Source organism: Hyla sarda, chromosome 5 (assembly GCF_029499605.1).
Source record: "Hyla sarda isolate aHylSar1 chromosome 5, aHylSar1.hap1, whole genome shotgun sequence".
NCBI classification, from domain to species: domain Eukaryota; kingdom Metazoa; phylum Chordata; class Amphibia; order Anura; family Hylidae; genus Hyla; species Hyla sarda.
Window position 1 is genome coordinate 355,204,613 of NC_079193.1, and position 20,349 is coordinate 355,224,961.

At 44.1% G+C, this 20,349-nt stretch overlaps 1 protein-coding gene across 2 annotated transcripts in view; it reads right to left on the reverse strand.

The window, feature by feature from the left end:
• The window catches only part of SNTB1 (syntrophin beta 1), a 177,443-nt gene that overhangs the window by 24,805 nt on the left and 132,289 nt on the right, over positions 1-20,349 (reverse strand). The window contains exon 3 of one of the 2 annotated variants that reach the window (XM_056522690.1): positions 17,607-17,727. In XM_056522690.1, the coding sequence (XP_056378665.1) occupies positions 17,607-17,727 (121 nt within the window). Of the gene's footprint in view, positions 1-17,519; positions 17,728-20,349 lie in introns of both variants that reach the window. The other variant, XM_056522689.1, reaches the window with a different exon arrangement.

The window sequence follows — 20,349 nt, forward strand, 5'->3', positions numbered from 1 at the left end:
CGGACCTACATGGTTGGATGGACAGGGTGCGGACCTACATGGTTGGATGGACAGGGTGCTGACCTACATGGTTGGATGGACGGGGTGCGGACCTACATGGTTGGATGGACAGGGTGCGGACCTACATGGTTGGATGGACAGGGTGCGGATCTACATGGTTGGATGGACTGAGTGCGGATCTACATGGTTTAATGGACTTGGAAACCATCTGGTTCTTCATCCCATACCTGGATCAGGCCAATGTGAATTCATTTTAGTTCTGGGAGGTGGGCGAGGGTGGACACCAATAGAGACAATGTGACAAAAATAAGACTTGATGCACGCACTGAGCGTTACATAATTTGCACCGACTAATTCTACGACTAAACATTTAAATCACCGTAGAAAGACGGAATACGGAATGAACCAAAATAGAACAAGGAGCCCCCTCCCATCCTGCTATTAACCCTTTAGGTTCGGAGAACAGTTTCTTTTTTTCCAATAAATTTACGGCCGTGCAGTGGATCATGCCTATTGGCAGACGTAGGATTAATTCTGTGTGGCAATCGAGGTGTTTTGTAAGCATGGGTCAGCGTCTTGGCGGCAGATCTGTCATCCATCAGGGAAATAATAAGGCCAACTAGTGCCGGGGCCTCATTAAAAAGCGGAAAAATAGTTAAATCCCCTTTGAAAGTCTCAACTATCAATTTATTTCCAAAGCCTTTATTAAGCTGCGCTAATGCTGCTCAGACAATGGGGAGTTACTGCCCGGGGACAATGAGTTATGAGGCCGTAATAACCTTTCCAGGGCCTTTGTTTCACTCATTAACGCTTGATAACAGAGAGAAGACTTCCTGAGCGGAAAAATGCGCCGAGGATGGATGAGAATACAGAAGAGATCCCACCAACCTGTCATTCTGCAACAGTGTTTCCCAACCAGTGTACCTCCAGCTGTTGCAAAACTACAACTCCCAGGCTGTCCGGGCATGCTGGGAGTTGTAGTTTTGCAACAGCTGAAGGCACCCTGGTTGGGAAGCACCGATCTACAGCCTGGTGCTTTAGCGCCAAATCACTGGCTACTGGTGATCATTGAAGAAGGGCTACATAAACTCTTAAAGGGGTCCTCTAGGATTATACAGCTGAGCTCTCTAAAAGCGGTCCTCTAGAATCACAAAGCTAGGCTTTCTTAAAGGGGTCCTCTAGAATTATGCAACAAAGCTCTCATAAAAGGGTCCTATAGAATTAGGCAGCTATGCTCTCTTAAATGGGACCTCTAGAATCCCATAACTAGGCTTTCTTAAAGGGGTCCTCTGGAATAATATAACTAGGCACTCTGAAAGAGCTCCTTTAAAAGGGTCCTCTAGAATTGTGGTGAGGGTGTGATGAGGGCAGATGGAATTACCCTAGGGGCAGATGGCATTAAACCCTTGTGTTCGTGACGCCAGGGTGTGGTTTATCCTCTACACCACCCGAAGATATATTGCTGGATCCTGAGCTAGGCACAGGGGCAAATAATGACTCCGATGCCAAGTTATGGAACAACGGCAGCTTTACTGAGTCAGACAGGTGTAACAGTCTATACAGTTCAGCCAGGTCCACAGAAGTGACCAGTGACTTCAGAGACCACAGAGCTTGCTGGGACTTATGGTGGACTTGGTCAATTTGCTGCAGTGCCACGCTGACTGAAGACAGATTGACTTGGACTATCTTGACTATGACTGACTTCGCTCCTTCCTGTAGCTTACCAGGGTTTGGCTTGACCTGTGGGGCAATGGACTTGAGAATCCGTGGCTGCGTGGTAGACTTTAGGCCTCTTTAGGACTCCAGATATACTCTGACAGGACTGGACTGCACTTCACTGAATCTCAGCAAAGTAGTCACTGGATGGATTCTGCCGGAGAGGGCAGCTAGGGTACAGGAGTGCAACTGCTGTACTGGGCCACCACAGAATCATACAGATAGGCTCTCAAAGGGCTCCTTAATGGGGTACTCCAGCGCTTAGACATATTATCCCCTATCCAAAGGATAGGGGATAAGATGCCTGATCGCGGGGGTCCCGCCGCTGGGGACCCCCGTGATTTTGCACGCAGCACCCCAGTTAAAATCAGTCCCCGGAGCATGTTCGCTCCGGGTCTGATTACCGGCGACCACTGGGCAGGCAGCGTGTGACATCACGCGTCCGCCCCTGTGGGACATCACGCTCCCCCCCTCATGATATATGGGAGTGGGCGTGACAGCTGGATAGGGGGATAAGATGTCTAAGCACCGGTGTACCCCTTTAAAAAGGATCCTCTAGAATTATACAGCTAGTTTCTTAAAGTACTCCTTAAAAGGAGTTCTCTAGAATTACACAGCTAGACTCTCTTAAAGGGGTCCTTTAGAATCATAGAGGTAGGCTCTCAAAGGACTCCTTTACAGGGGCCCAACTAAGCTCTCCTAAAGTGGTGCTCTAGAATAATAGATCTAAGCTGTCTTAAAGGGCTCCTCTAGAATCTTATAGCTAGACTCTCCTAAGGGTGTTTCAATAGAATGACATAAACATATCCTATATAGTTTTCTCTAGAGTTATATAAATGGCCTTGAAGAGGTCTTCTAAAATTATATAGCTAAGCTTTATTAAAGAGGTCCTCTAGAATTAAAGAGCTAAGCTCTTATACAGGGGTCCTCTAGAATGATACAGCTAGACTCTTAAGGGGGTTTCTCTACATTAACACACCCTGTGTGTACAGTTTTCTCTAGGACTATATAAGTAGCCTTCAAGGGGTACTCCGGTGGAAAACATTTTTTTTTTTTTTATAAACTGGTGCCAGAAAGTTAAACAGATTTGTAAATTACTTTTATTAAAAAAATCTTTACCCTTCCAGTACTTTTTAGCAGCTGTATGCTACAGAGGAAATTCTTTTCTTTTTGAATTTCTTTTTTGTCTTGTCCACAGTGCTGTCTGCTGACACCTGATGCCCGTATCAGGAACTGTCCAGAGCAGGAGAAAATCCCCATTGCAACTATGCTGCTCTGGACAGTACCTGACATGGACAGAGATGTCAGCAGAGAGCACTGTGGACAAGACAAAAAAGAAATTCAAAAAGAAAAGAATTTCCTCTGTAGCATACAGCTGCTAAAAAGTACTGGACTGGGAAAGATTTTTTAATAGAAGTAATTTACAAATCTGTTTAACTTTCTGGCACCAGTTTATTTTTATTTTTTTTTAAGTTTTCCACCGGAGTACCCCTTTAAAGAAGTCCTCTAGAATGATATATCTAATCTCACTTAATGGGTTTTACTAGAAAAATCTAAATGTACCTGAAGGGGCTCCTCTAAAATTTGATAGCTACACTTCAATTTATATTTTAGAATTATATAAAAAGACTGTGTTTAATGGGGTCCTCTAGAATGATATAAATGACTCATTAAAGGGGCCCTCTAGAATTATGTAGACCCTCTTTTGGGATCCTCTTGTATGATGTAAATAGAGTCTTCTGAACAGGTCTTATATCACGATATGAAACACTCTGTAAGTGATGTCCTCTAGACTTATTCAGACTTTTCTAAAGGGGTCCTCTAGCATGATATAAATATACTATTTAGAAGGGATTCTATAGAGTAACAAAAATAGACCATTATAGGAGATCTCTAGAATGAGATAGAAATATATAAATAGACTATTTAAGGCAGAGTTTCCCAACCAGGGTGCCTCCAGCTGTTGCCAAAGGCTGTCCAGGCATGCTTGGAGTTGTAGTTTTGCAACAGCTGGAGGCACACTGGTTAGGAAACACTGCACTAGGGTATAGGTCATAGTATAGGATGAACTTGATCCCCCATTAGGGAGATGCCATGCTGCCTTGTGCTAAACAAAGCCACAGGCAGAGGAACAGACAGGGTACAAATACAGCAGCTTTCGGCTGTCCGGGCATGCGGGAAGTTGTAGTTTTGCAACAGTTGGAGGCACCCTGGTTGAGAAATTCTACACTAGGGTTACAGGATGAACTTGATCCCCCATTAGGGAGATGCCATACTGCCTTGGGCTAAACAATGCCACAGGCAGAGGAACAGACAGGGTACGAATACAGCAGCTTTCGTCTCTCCGAGCATGTTGGGAGTTGTAATTTTGCATCAGCTGGAGGCACCCTGGTTGGGAAACACTGCTGTAGCAACATAAACTCAATGCAGAATTCCAATAGAATCTTGCATTCAGCTCCGGCCCCTAAGGATTCAGCACAGATAAGAGCTGCTATGGTATACAAAGGAACCATAGTGAATGGATGGCGATGCAGAGTGCTGGAACAGCGGAGTTGTGTGTGACACCCCATATATTTCTCGGGCTGTGTTTTCCTGGGAGTGCACTTATACGCACCGGCAAATATGCTGACAACAAAATTGCGTTTCCTAAAGATCAAATTAGGAGAATGCCTGGGATGGGGGGGGGGGGGGGGGGGCTTTGTTTCTCCAGATCTGCAGAAGTTCCTGCTGCCTGTGAGAAACCAGTGGTTTTCCAACTGTGGACCTCTAGCTGTAGCAAAACTACAACTCCCAGCAAACCTGCAGGTCGTACACGCAGTATCAATTACTAACACCAGCCATACAGTGAAGAGTGGTGCATAGCGCATCACTGCTGAATGTATAGGAGAACCTGCTTTCTATGGGGTTTCCTGCTTAAGAGCAGAAGTTACACCAAGTATGGGAGCATGAAGTATGCTAAATCTGGTTCAAGATGGAAGCATCCATAGCTGTGCATCATCTTTGGGGCCAAACACTACTGCTTACTGTCCCCCTTACACACTGGAATAAGTGCACTGCACTTATTTTAGCAAAGGGGGTTTTAGTGGTGCAGAGCATTGTAATTTAAAAGCTTGGGGACCAGAAAGTAAGTAGCCATCTGTATAGATTTATACTTATTGTAAAGCAGCAGAACACTTGTGAAAATGATGGGTGTTCTGCTACTCTATGGGGACTTAACACTTGTCCCTCCTCGCTTCTAGCTGTGTCCTGGCATATTCTCCTGCACTGCAGCCTCTAGGGTTCACCTGATGGTCACTAGAGGCTGCAGTGCTGAAAATACCAATCAGGACACAGTCAGTGGCAGGGAACACAGCCTGATGTTCACTCCACTACAATTCTGTTTGCTAGGAGCAGCCCCCGCTGGGTACTGCCCTGGGCACTTGACCACGAGTCCCTAGTGGCAGATACTGCCCTGTCAATGACAATTGAAGGTTCCGCTAACCACATTCACAGAGTCTCAGACTATTCTCCATACAATGACTGTGTGACTATGCAAGAGACGTCAGGGGAGACTGATAAAAACTGATGCAAAAGTGGATGAGGTGATCACTATCTCTTCCACCAAAACATAGCACCAAGGTCTTTTTACACGGCATGTGATTTGGGGGAGCCGTTCCTATCATAGATCTTTATATACATTCCATAGGATTGCTGTGGGCTCAGGTATTGTGGGTATATTAATAAGGCTTCACAGGCTTGAAACAAAATTTCCAGGGGCAGTTTTGTCCCTTGTGGCACTGTTATGTCAAGGTGTGGTAAAGGTGTAGTCTTGAACCTTTATTTATTTAAGGGTCTAATCTGAGGTCTGTATTTACTGTATATTCTTGTACATAGGGGCAGTATTATAGTAGTAATATTCTTGTATATAGGGGGCAGTATTATAGTAGTTATATTCTTGTATATAGGGTCAGTATTATAGTAGTTATATTCTTGTATATAGGAGCAGTATTATAGTAGTTACGGTATATTCTTGTATATAGGAGCAGTATTATAGTAGTTATATTCTTGTATATAGGAGCAGTATTATACTAGTAATATTCTTGTACATAGGGGCAGTATTATAGTAGTTATATTCTTGTATATAGGAATAGTATTATAGTAGTTATATTCTTGTGTATAGGGGCAGTATTATAGTAGTTATATTCTTGTACACAGCAGGCAGTATTATAGTAGTAATATTCTTGTACATAGCAGGCAGTATTATAGTAGTTATATTCTTGTATATAGGAGCAGTATTATAGTAGTTATATTCTTGTATATAGGGTCAGTATTATAGTAGTTATATTCTTGTATATAGGAGCAGTATTATAGTAGTTACGGTATATTCTTGTATATAGGGTCAGTATTATAGTAGTTATATTCTTGTATATAGGAGCAGTATTATAGTAGTAATATTCTTGTACATAGGGGCAGTATTATAGTATTTATATTTTTGTACATAGAAGGCAGTATTATAGTAGTTATATTCTTGTACATGGGAGGCAGTATTATAGTAGTTATATTCTTGTATATATGAGCAGTATTATAGTAGTTATATTCTTGTATATATGAGCAGTATTATAGTAGTTATATTCTTGTATATAGGGGCAGTATTATAGTAGTTATATCCTGGTATATAGGAGCAGTATTATAGTAGTTATATTCTTATATATAGGGGCAGTATTATAGTAGTTGTATTTGTGTATATAGGAGGCAGTATTATAGTAGTTATATGCTTGTACATAGCAGGCAGTATTATAGTAGTAATATTCTAGTACATAGCAGGCAGTATTATAGTAGTAATATTCTTGTATATAGGGGCAGTGTTATAGTAGTTATATTATTGTGCATAGGAGGCAGTATTATAGTAGTTATATGGGGGCAGTATTATAGTAGGTATATTCTTGTATATATGGGCAGTGTTATAGTAGTTATATTATTGTACATAGGAGTAGTATTATAGTAGTTATATTCTTGTACATAGGAGGCGGTATTATAGTAGTTATATTCTTGTACATAGGAGGCGGTATTATAGTAGTTATATTCTTGTACATAGGAGGCGGTATTATAGTAGTTATATTCTTGTATATAGGAGCAGTATTATAGCAGTTATATTCTTGTATATAGGAGCAGTATTATAGTAGTTATATTCTTGTATGTAGGAGCAGTATTATAGTAGTTATATTCTTGTATATAGGGGCAGTATTATAGTAGTTATATTCTTGTATATAGGAGCAGTATTATAGTAGTTATATTCTTGTATATAGGAGCAGTATTATAGTAGTTATATTCTTGTATATAGGAGCAGTATTATAGTAGTTATATTCTTGTATATAGGAGCAGTATTATAGTAGTTATATTCTTGTACATAGGAGCAGTATTATAGTAGTTATATTCTTGTATATAGGATCAGTATTATAGTAGTTATATTCTTGTATATAGGAGCAGTATTATAGTAGTTATATTCTTGTATATAGGGGCAGTATTATAGTAGTTATATTCTTGTACATAGGGGGCAGTATAGTACATTGAAGCAATGACACTTCTGAGAATATAACCTATTAATGTTATAATTGCAGTAATAATATATAGGTGTCTTTAACCTTTGTCTGCTCTTATAATATGTTCATGCTACCTGCAAGGCATATACACGTCATATATCGAGACAATATTTTCATGAGCGGTAAATCCTTCCTATTGTTTAGTCTGGAATCTGCAGGAAGTTCAGAGGGGAGTCAGTTAATATTTAGCATGATGAGGTAAGAATATTGTCCTCATCATCCTGTTATTCCAATGATCTACGGAAAACACAAACAAACTTCAAAAAATGAAGATCAAAGCAGTGGTTGGGTTGACAGCGGACGTTCCCGAGTTCCTCAATGTCTATTTTCATACTGCAAACCTAATCATCACAGCCCCTCATGGGTCTAGAGATGAGCAAGACGATCCAGGTGAACCCGGTCTCAAGTGAACCTGGCAGCGGCAGTTTATGAGCCAAAGTCAGAAGTGGATCCATAAGGGAGGAGAAGTGTAAGTTCTTCCTTTATGTGTCCTATTCCTTTTGGACCCACTTCTGGCTTTGGCTCAAAAACTACAGTGACAGTTTTCCAAAAACTGAAAGAAAAAAACAAAGTGGTAACTTAGCCTAAAGGCATTTTTGGAACTCTTGAAAATCCTATTGTGTCTTCCTCACTTGACAGAATCAAAATCTGTTGCAACTCCAAAAAAGGGAGAATTAAAAAAAAAAAAAAAAAATCAAACTTTTAATATTTACAAAATTATTTCTCCACTATTTTGAGGCGCCGTCACTAATCCTGTTGCAACTCATATAAAAGGGATGATATTCGGAATGCTTGCAAAAAGCCATTGCATCCTCCGATACTGCCATCCTCAAGCGCCGTGCGTTTTTAAACAAATGTTACCGCATGTCGCCATAACTTTGACATTAACTTAGCCTTAAAACCAATTTTAAACTACTTCAGTGTGTTCCTAGGTGACCCTAGCAGTGTTATGCAAGGGCTTTAGAGTTCTTAGGCATTGTTATACACTATGTTTTAAGGCTTATTTCATTGCCGGTTTCACGACTGTACAGGCATGCTGGGAGTTGTAGTTTGCAATCACGCTTTAAAGGGGTACTCCGCTGCTCAGCGTTTGGAACAAACACCCTCCCATAGACTTGCATTGAGGGGGCAGGGCGTGACCTCATGAGGGGTGGGGCTATGACGTCACATGCTCCCGGCGCTGTGTAACCATTGCACAACTTGGTATAGTAATGTCATTGAGAAACAAACCTTGAGGTCATTTATTAAAATGTGCCAAAAAAAACATGCAAAGTCCTCAAAAAGTGGTACAAAAAAGCTAAATTTTTAACCTTAAAGGGGTACTCCGCCCCTAGACATCTTATCCCTATACAGTGATCCCTCAAATTACAATGGCCTCAACATACAATAGTTTCAACATACAATGGTCTTTTCTGGACCGTTGTAACTTGAAACCAGACTCAACATACAATGCTACAGACAGTCCAGATCTGTGATACCGGTCACAACCGGAGAAACTGACCAATCAGAATGGGCATTTTACTTGTAAATTACCTGTATTATTGAAGTACATGCACTGACTGGCTGTCTGGTAGTGCCCCCTACAGTACAGGGAGGAACTACAAGTTCTGTACTGCTCCTTACCAGGGTTAGCTGCTCCTATGGACACCAAGTAAGGGCGGCTCCATTTGGGACACTGTGTGTACTGTATAGGACCCTGAAGAAGCTCCTATCCTGTCCTCTACATAAACCATTGTTTCCCAACCAGGGTGCCTCCAGCTGTTGCAAAACTACAACTCCCAGCATGCCCGGACAGCCAAAGGCTGTCCGGGCATGCTGGGAGTTGTAGTTTTGCAACAGCTGGAGGCACCCTGGTTGGGAAACACTGACCTAGACAGTGATTTACAGCTCCCAGCAGCTATTTCTTACTTTTATATGTAAGGATTTGCTTTCTCTCTATTTGTTATCTACTTATTTTTCTTTAATCCTCACTTTTTCCTATTTTTGGATGACGTTTTGGTGGCGTCAGAACCAATTACCAGGTTTCCATAGAGTTCTGGTCTCAACATACAATGGTTTCAACATACAATGGTCATCCTGGAACCAATTAATATTGTAACTTGAGGGACCAATGTACATGTCTATTGGAGGGGTCGTGGTGGCTGCCACGCCCCCTCTCATAGACTTGCATTAAAGGGGCGGGCCATGATATCACAGGGGGGGCTTGACCGTGACGTCACGATGCTCTGGCCCCTGTATCACCCGTCATTACTCACGGAGCGGGATTGCTCTGTGCAGTGATGACAGCGGGGTGCCGCAGCCGAGATCGTGGGGGTCCCCCGCGATCAGGCATCTTATCCCCTATCCTTTGGATGTCTAGGGATGGATTACCCCTTTAAAAAACAAAATTAAAAGAGCAGGCGGTATATTTGCCCTACACAACACAAAACACCACAAATGGAGCCCAAATATTTACTAAACAAATAAGCTCAAAATTAAAATATTAAGAGAGGCGAAACCAAAAACAAGCGCTATTAATCCTGATGACGCTCACTGTCATTCTACATCCGGCCATGAACTCATCATATTCCCCTTATAAAATGGGTTTATGGGAATAAAATGACTGATATGGATCTCAGCTGTAACTATTACTTCTTTGTTTTCCATTAAACATTACGACGTGTTTCTATATTGTTCTGACGCACCTGGCAGGGTGTGATGGGGTTGACAATACAACATGCTAAACTGTATGTATCAAAAACAAAGGCAAAAAACTGACCTGATTCAACCTGGGAAGATGAAATACCTGGATTCTCATTGGTTCCTACAGCCACATAAACAGTTTCATGTTGGCCCCATAAAAAGGGGTACTCCGGTGGAATTTTATAATTTTTTTTTTTTAAATCAACTGGTACCAAAGAGTTAAACAGATTTGTAAATGACTTCTATTTAAAAATCTTAATCCCTCCAGTACTTATCAGCTTCTGTATGCTCCAGAGGAAGTTGTGTAGTTCTTTCCAGTCTGACCACAGTGCTCTCTGCTGACACCTCTGTCCATGTCAGGAAGTGTCCAGAGTAGGAAAGGTTTACTATGGGGATTTGCTTCTGCTCTGTACAGTTCCTGACATGAACAGAGGTGTCGGCAGAGAGCACTGTGGTCAGACTGGAAATAACTATACAACTTCTTCTGGAGTATACAGCAGCTGATAAGTACTCGAAGGATTAAGGTCTTTTAATAGACAGGCATTTACAGATCTGTTTAACTTTTTGGCACCAGTTAATTTTAAAACATTTGTTTTCCAATGGAGTACCCCTTTAAGAAATAATCCGGGTGTAATGGTGGAGGAGGATAAGTAAAAGGCCAATCTACTATGTTACCCGTATTGTGCTTTATTAGCAGGAATATATGAGCCCGTTTTAAGACTTTCTCTCAATATCCCAGGTACCCAACAGCCTTTGAGCCCATGATGCCAAGTTATACCGTATTTTTCGCCCTATAGGACGCACCGGCGTATAAGACGCACCCAATTTTTAGGTGCAAAATCTAAAAAAATAAAGATTTTGAACCCAATAGTGGTCTTCAACCTGCGGACCTCCAGATGTTGCAAAACTACAACTCCCAGCATGCCCGGACAGCCAACGGCTGTCCGGGCATGCTGGGAGTTGTAGTTTTGCAACATCTGGAGGTCCGCAGATTGAAGACCACTGCATAGGAGGTAATACTCACGTGTCCCCGCCGCTCCGGACCCGTCACCGCTGCCCTGGATGTCGCTCCATCGCTGTCGCCGTGTCCCCGTCGCTCCAGAACGTCTCTGCTGCCGGCCGGGTATCCTCGCTCTCCGTCGCCGTCATCACGTCGTTACGCACACCGACACACGTAAGCGACGACGTATGACGAGGAAGGAGAGCGCCGGCCATACAGGGGATCCCTGAACGGAGAAGACACCGAGGAGGCAGATAAGGTCCCTCCCGGTGTCCTGTAAGCACTAACCCGGCTATTCAGTCGGGCTGTTCGGGACCGCCACGGTGAAATCGCGGCGGTCCCGAACAGCCCGACTAAACAGCCGGGTTAGTGTCACTTTCCCTTCAGACGCGGCGGTCAGCTTTGATCGCCGCGTCTGAAGGGTTAATACAGGGCATCACCGCGATCGGTGATGTCCTGTATTAGCCGCGGGTCCCGGCCGTTGATGGCCGCAGGGACCGCCGCGATAGGGGTGTATTCGCCGTATAAGACGCACCGACTTTTTCCCCCCAGTTTTGGGGAAGAAAAAGTGCGTCTTATACGGCGAAAAATACGGTAATTCAGTGTAATTTGCTTCTATTACCTCTGTGCGCCTTTTTGTCCCATTTTCATGCACAGGACCCACACCTGGAAGGGCTGTAGTGCCAGTCTTTTTATATTAATGTTGCCTCTGACCTTTCTCAGCATTCCATGTGGCCAGAGCAAATAAATCATAAGTCACATGGTTCCCAGGGGGCGTGGCTATGCTGCATTGGGTGGGTGGATAGCATTACTTTAGTAAATCCTTTCCACTCTACTATCCACCCACCCATTGCAGCACAGCCATGCCGCCAGGAGACCATGTGACTTATGTTATCTCCTGGATCAGGATTTATAATAGTAATAAGTCTCCCCTCCAGCTCTATCTGTATGCTGCTGCTGCTGTCTGTATGGGATCAGGATATGTAGTAGTTATAATTCGCCTCTCCTGAGGCCCTCATTTACTAAGCTAAAACCCACTAGTTTTTGTCGGGTTTTGTTGGTGCACATTGGCCCTCATTTACTATTGCAAAGCCGACAAGTTTTGTCGGGTTGTGCGCCAGAAATTCTGTCTGCACCAGATTTTGCGCCAGAATTGAAAAACCCCCAACTAACTCTCCATTTTGCTAAGAAAATCCGAAAAAGGGGCGTGGCCACGGGGAAAGGGGCGTGTTCCAGACATTTTCACAAAAACCCAACATATTTACTAAGGTTTCCACATAAAATGTGGTGGATTTGAACTGAGGAAAACCCGACAGATCAGAACATGTGTAAAAAAAGCAAAATGTTGGGAAAGTGGAAAATGTAGGGAAACCTTGCGTAAATACCGTGGAAAATAAATTGTAGGGAATTAGAACCCACAAAGAAACCTACACAACACTCTTAGTAAATCAGGGCCAACGTGCGACAGTGTGCACCAGGAAAATCCAACTAACCCGACATTGCACTGTGAAAAGCCGATACAGCGGCGTAGTCTGCACCAAAGGGGGTGTGGTCGTCCACAAAAGGGGCATGGTTTCACAACCCAACCTATTTACTATTGAATTCACAGAAAATCCTGTAAATTAATGGATTGAAATTTCCACCTAGAAAAAGTTGGTCAGAAAATGTTCTCGTGTAAATATGTGATCCCTATAGTAAATAGTAGAGACCGACCAATTATCGGTATGGCTGATATTATCGGGCGATAATCACGATTTTGGGCATTATCGGTATCGGCAATTACCTTGCTGATAAGCCGATAATGCCCTGCACCGCCCCCACCGCACCGCGACCGCCCCCCCCCCCCCCGACCCACCGCACCGCGTTGCACCCCCCAACGTAGTGCTGGGCGGTATACCGGTATGGATTTTTGGATGTACCGCTATACCAGTCGGGCCCCTCCCCCACCCTCCGAGTCAATAAAAAAAATTAAACTTACCCGTAATGGGGGTGGTCCGGGCCATCCATCCTTCCTGTAGTGTCCGGCGGCATTCCGGGTGGAGGGTGAACCAGTCCGGGCTGTCCTTCTTCTCCGGGGGTCCTCTTCTCCACTCCGGGCAGGCTCCGGCCTAGTAAGCTGCATAGATGCCGCTACGCCGTCACGTCAGGTGCGTCGCTGCGCACGGGCGTCACTGCACAGCGGCGTCTATGCTGCGTTACTAGGCCGGAGCCTGCCCGGAGTGGAGAAGAGGACCCCCGGAGAAGGAGGACAGCCCGGACCGGTTCACCCTCCACCCGGAATGCCGCCGGACACTACAGGAAGGAAGGATGGCCCGGACCACCCTGACAGGTAGGAGAGAAGCGGGTGGTGGCGGCGGCCTATGGCACCGCAAAAGCCACTGCAGTGCATTGATTTAAAGCGCCCGCTTTAAATCAATGATCTGCAGCGGTGTCGCAGGGGGTTAAATAGCCGATAATTTATGCCGGAATATCGGTATAAATTATCGGCTATCGGCCCTAACCTCCACCGACTATCGGTATCGGCCCTAAAAAACCGATATCGGTCGATCCCTAGTAAATAGAGTGGAATCTTACAAGTCGGTCTGAAACAACATAACCCACTAGTAAAAACCCTATACTCTTAGTAAATGAGGGCGATTGTGTTGCTTTACTCCATCCTTTTCCTAACAAAATCAAACCAAAAACTGTATTATGTTACTGCAATTTTGCTAATGACAGTAAAAATGTTTAACTCTTTCTGCAATTTCTGAAAATCTCAACCAAAACAGCTGACATGCAGTCAAAATGTGTGAAAAATGCAGTAAAATGGGTGAACACTAAAGAGTTCAAATCTTCATAAATGTACCTCATCTGTAATTATAGGTCGCATCACTTTTGCCTCATGACAATATTTCTCTAAAAAACATACTCTGAATAAGAAAATGCATCAAAACTGCACATAACGTGAACTGACCTCAACCCACTTATGAGTCTATTCCATTCACCTGGGTGAACTCCATCAGTCTGATTAATGACCAGGTGCAGAGATCAAACACCACAACCTCAGACAGAGGATTCCTGGGACATGTAGGCCAGCATTAGGAAATCCTTTCAGTGATTGATTTGCAGTCAGTATGACTTAAACCGCATGCCTACCACATTGCCTCTACAGTATTCTCTAATAATAGGCTATGCTGCACTATTTACAAAAAAAAAATTAGATTTTTCACAAGCTTTTTATGCGCTTCACATATTCTGTGCAATTCTTACCGTGGCTGCTTATTTTGACTAAAGTATGCAAATAGACTTGTTGCGTTTGTTCGGTGACCTTTTAACAAATAGGCACATAATAGTCACCTTTCTGTAGGTGGTAAAAAAAAACCTGTATACCTAAATTATATGTAATAGTTTAAAGAGCGATTGCTAAGGCAATTGGAAAATTTAAACTTTTTGGAAATATCTTTCACAGCCAACTCCATCAACCTAGATCTGACTCCATAGACACTGCTCAAAAAAATAAAGGGAACACTTAAACAACACAATGTAACTCCAAGTCAATGACACTTCTGTGAAATCCCACTGTCCACTCAGGAAGCAACACTGATTGACAATCAATTTCACATGCTGCTGTGCAAATGGAACAGACAACAGGTGGAAATTATAGGCAATTAACAAGACACCCTCAATAAAGGAGTGGTTCGGCAGGTGGTGACCATAGACCACTTCTCAGTTCCTATGCTTCCTGGCTGATGTTTTGGTCACTTTTGAATGCAGGCGGTGCTTTCACTCTAGTGGTAGCATGAGACGGAGTCTACAACTCACACAAGTGGCTCAGGTAGTGCAGCTCATCCAGGATGGCACATCAATGTGAGCTGTGGCAAGAAGGTTTGCTGTGTGTGTCAGCATAGTGTCCAGAGCATGGAGGTGCACCAGGAGACAGGCCAGAACATCAGGAGACGTGGAGGAGGCCGTAGGAGAGCAACAACCCAACAGCAGGACCACTACCTCCACCTTTGTGCAAGAAGGAGCCTGAGGAGCACTGCCAGAGCCCTGAAAAATGACCTCCAGCAGGCCACAAATGTGCATGTGTCAGAAACAGACTCCATGAGGGTGGTATGAGGGCCCCACGTCCACAGGTGGGGGTTGTGCTTACAGCACAGGACGTTTGGGATGTGCCAGAGAACACCAAGATTGGCAAATTCGCCACTGGCGCCCTGTGCTCTTCACAGATGAAAGCAGGTTCACACTGAGCACATGTGACAGATGTGACAGAGTCTGGAGACGCCGTGGAGAATGTTCTGCTGGCTGCAACATCGTCCAGCATAACCAGTTTGGTGGTGGATCAGTAATGTTGTGGGGTGGCATTTCTTTGGGGATCGCACAGCCCTCCATGTGCTTGCCAGAGGTAGCCTGACTGCCAATAGGTACCGAGATGAGATCCTCAGACCCCTTGTGAGACCATATGCGGGTGCGGTTGGCCCTGGGTTCCTCCTAATGCAAGACCTCATGTGGCTGGAGTGTGTCAGCAGTTCCTGCAAGAGGAAGGCATTGATGCTATGGACTGGCCCGCCCGTTCTCCAGACCTGAATCCGATTGAGCACATCTGGGACATCGTGTCTCGCTCCCTCCACCAACACCACGTTGCACCACAGACTAAGAGTTGGTGGATGCTTTAGTCCTGGTCTGGGAGGACATCCCTCAGGAGACCATCCACCACCTCATCAGGACCATGCCCAGGCGTTGTAGGGAGGTATACGGGCACGTGGAGGCCACACACAACTGAGCCTCATTTTCACTTGTTTTAAGGACATTACATAAAGTTGGATCAGCCTGTAGTGTGGTTTTCCACTTTGATTTTGAGTGTGACTCCATATCCAGACCTCCATGGGTTGATAAATTTGATTTCCATTGATAATTTTTGTGTGATTTTGCTGTCAACACATTCAACTATGTAAAGACAAAAGTAGAACAATGTCTATGGGAGGAGGCGTGTCAGCTATGTACTAGCCATCACACCCTCTCCCATAGATATGAATCGAGGGGGCGTGGTGTGACGTCACAAACACGGAAGCTCCATGCTTCTGTGTTCCGAACGCCGCCGCCAGCAACGGGACCCCCACTATCAGACATCTTATCCCCTATCCTTTGGATAGGGGATAACATATCTAGGGCTGAATACCCCTTTAAGGGAATAAAGTAACTTCTTACCAGAATACATCCTGTACATGAGCTTCCTTGAACAGGGGGACCTTGCGGGCGCTGAAGGATTTCAGTCATTCACGTGAAGTGCGTTACCAAATGTTTTCCTGGTGACTATGGGGGAGATTTATTAAAACCAGTGCAAAGGAAACATTGCCCAGTTGCCCATAGCAACATATCAGATCACTTCTTTCATTTTGCAGAGGCCTTGTAAAAAATGAAAGAAACGAGTTGATTGGTTGCTATGGGCAACTTTTCCTCTGCACAGGTTTTGATAAATCTCCCCATATGGTCCCATCTGCCTTGAGATCATTGACAAAATCCTCCTGTGTAGTTGTGGGCTGATTCCTCACCGTTCTTATGATCACTGAGACTCCTTAAGGTGAGATTGTACATGGAGCCCCTGATCGCTGGAGACTGACAGGTATTTTGTGTTTCTTCCATTTGGGAATAATGGCACCAACTGTTCGTAAACTTCACCAAGCTGCTTGTCGATGGCCTTGTAGCCCATACCGGCCTTTTGCAGGTCTACAATCTTGTCCCTGACATCCTTGGATGGCTGTTTGGTCTTAGCCTAGGTGGAGAGTTTGAAATCTGATTGATTCTGTGGACAGGTGTCTTTAATACAGATAATAAGCATATATTAGGAGCACTCCCTTTAATAGAGTGCTCCTAATCTCAGCTCATTACCTGTATAAAAGACACCTGGAAGCCTGAAATCTTGCTGATTAAATTTAAGGATTAAATACTTATTTCACTGCATAAAATGCGAATCAATTCATAACTAATGTGAAATGCGTTTTTCTTGATTTTGTTTTGTTATTCTGTATCTTACTGTTCAAATAAACCGACTATTAAAAGTAAAGACCGGTAATTTCTTTGGCAGTGGGCAAACGTCATACAAAATCAGCCATGTTTTCCTAAACCTGGACAATCCCTGTGAGAGATGGGAATAAATGTCAGATCGCTCCAGCCCCCACCTTCCGAGACAAATTGTTCTTGGGAGTGACGGCCAGGTCCACTAATCAGCCGCTGCAGCAATGTCCCGACTGAGCCAATGATCGGTGGAATGGGCTGTCACTGGAGACCAGTTTGCCTCAGAAGGTGGATGCCAAAGCACTCAAAGGTAAGAGATGGGCCCTATTTTGAAGATCAGGAGGATCCCATTGGTCGGACCCCTGAGACCAGACACTTATATCCTATCCGGTGCATAGGGGGATAAGTTTTGCATAACCGGAGTACTCCAAAAGTTGAAACTTCCAGAGAGTAAACAAGTCTCTTCATAGGGAGGACAGAACAGTTGACTACCTGTATAGGAGTAATAGTTGCCACCAATGGCATCTTGTATCACACAATGTATTTACCTTTTCCGCCAGCCAGCCCATATGTCGAAATTCTTGGCTCCCAGAGATCCCGTTTTTTCCCAGTTGATCCTTAACTTCTGTAATCACCTTGGCAACTAGTTCCATCACTACGCCATGGATCGCGTTGAACCAGGTCAGGGCTGTTGCCGGATCTTTGCTTCTTAACACCACGGTGTGCTTGGCATCAGGTGAATGCAGCTCTAGATGTCTGCAAAAAAACCAAAAACATCATAAGTGTAGTAGACTCTATCGGTCTCTTTTGAGTCTATAGGTTGCCATACACATTATATAAGCGTTGGCCAGAATCCACAGATTTTGGTGACACCCACCAGCCGTATAATGTGCATGGTGGCCTTCCGACTCTTCTTCACCTCCAGTTGCTGGGAACAGATGGATCAGGCATGTTGGAGATAAGCCACCAGAGAAGTCTGGCATTGGGGTTGTCCCCTCTCCCCATCTGGAACACATGCATGCTTAAAGGGGTACTCCGGTGGAAAACATTTTTTTTTAAATCAACTGGTGCCCAAAAGTTAAAAAGATTTGTAAATTACTTCTATTTAATTTTTTTTTATCCTTCCAGGACTTATCAGCTGCTGTATTCTCCAGAGGAAGTTCTTTTTTTTATGTCTGTCCACAGTGCTCTCTGCTGCCACCTCTGTCCATGTCAGGAACTGTCCAGAGCAGGAGCAAATCCCCTTAGCAAACCTATCCTGCTCTGGACAGTTCCTGACATGGACAGAGGTGGCAGGAGAGAGCACTGTGGTCAGACGGAAAAGAAATAAAAAATAAAAAAACTTTCTATGGAGCATACAGCAGCTGATAAGTACTGGAAGGATTAAGATTTTTAAATAGAAATCATTTACAAATCTGTTCAAATTTCTAGAACCAGTTGATTTAAAAAAATATATAAAATTTCTTTTCCACCGGAGTACCCCCTTTAACAAAGTATGAATCTGTATGGGGGGGGGGGTGAGGAGCGTTTGGCCAACCAACTTTAGATAACTTTCTTCCACTACTTTCTTCTAAGAAGGACCTAAGACAATTCTTTGAAGAATAAAGCGGCAGTAAGCTACCTCCATTTTTTGCAAAACGACAACTCCCAGAATGCCCAGACAGCCAACGGCTGTCTGGGCATGCTGGGAGTTGTCGTTTTGCAACAGCTGAAGATCCACAGCTTGGATATCACTGGTATAATGTTGCTATCCGTACCGAAATAGTGGTCACCAAATGGCACCACTCATGTCCATGGGCTGGGTCCAGGGGTCAAGTTCTGGGGGAAAAAAAGTGTGGGAACTCACCCAAGATTTCCACTCAAGAGCTGGTCCTGGAGGACTCCTGCTGATAGGAACAGTGTTCCTGCTGTTTAAAAAGTGCAAGAACTCCATTCCCATGCGTTCCTGCAGGACTTTAGCCCTAGCTGGTTCTTGTATTGTAGCTCATTATTATTCCAGTAAATTAGGCTAAACTGCAATACAAGACTCGTCCTGTGGCCAAGAAAGGCGCTTTATCCTAAAAGTGATACTCCACTGGAAAAATTTTTTTTATCAACTGGTGCTAGAAAGTTAAACAGATTTGTAAATGACTTATAATTAAAAAAATCTTAATTCTTCCAGTACTTATCAGCTGCTGTATGCTCCACAGGAAGTTCTTTTCTTTTTGAATTTCCTTTCTGTCTGACCATAGTGCTCTCTGCTGACACCATTTTAAGAACTGTCCAGAGAAGGAGAGGTTATGGGGATTTGCTCCTGCTCTGGACAGTTCCTAAAATGGACAGAGATGTCAGCAGAGAGCACTGTGGTCAGACAGAAAGGAAATTCAAAAAGAAAAGAACTTCCTGTGGAGCATATAGCAGTTGATAAGTACTGGAAGGATTACGATTTTTAAATCGAAGTCATTTAAAAATCTGTTTAACATTCTGGCACCAATTGATAAAAAAAAAAAAAAAATGTTTTCCAGTGGAGTACCCCTTTAAATAAAATCCTTGACAATCAGAATAGGCAGAGCCTTAAAGGGGTTGTGTGCTGCCCTGCAGTTCGGAGCTCCGGAAGTTCATTACTCCGAACGCTGTGTGCAGGCTTCCGTGTTCGCAGCCGCCGGGCGTGACGTCACGCCCGGCCCCTTCGTGACATCTCGCCCGCCCCCTCGTGACGTCTCGCCCGCCCCCTCAACGAAAGTCTATGGGAAGGGGGCGCGACCGCTGTCACGCCCCCTTCCCATAGACTTTGGTAGAGGGGGCGGGCGTGATGTCACGAGGGGGCGGGCGAGACATCACAAAGGGGCCGGGCGTGGCGTCACGCCCGGCGGCTGCGAACATGGAAGCCTGCACACAGCGTTCGGAGTAATGAACTTCCAGACGCTGTGAGCGGAGCTCCGAACTGCAGGGCAGCGCACAACCCCTTTAAGAAATGATTATGGTGAAGCTGTACCAACAAAACAGATTCAGTAAAGTAATACAAAATGACGCATGTAGTTATAGCAGTGGAGCACAGCTTCAAAGTGAGATGACCTTAACCAACACAAAAGCAAAAAAGATGAAAAAAAGAAATAACACAGCAGCGTGCGGCTCTAAAGTGTCTTATTCCCAGACCGCACCGCTATACAGCAGCATGTTCGTTTGTCCATATGGCGGTCTAACCTCCGCTACTATCCTCTATAAAAGCCTTCGGTTTTTCCTTTGATTAAAAAACATACGAGATACAAACAATAATTATAAGCCAGGCGACATCAGAGCCGACCGTACCCGCGGCTGGAGGGAAGCGCAACGTAAAAGTTTATAGTAATCATTGCAAGTTTATAAAGTGCATTAAAGGTGGCTAATCTCTTATTATTA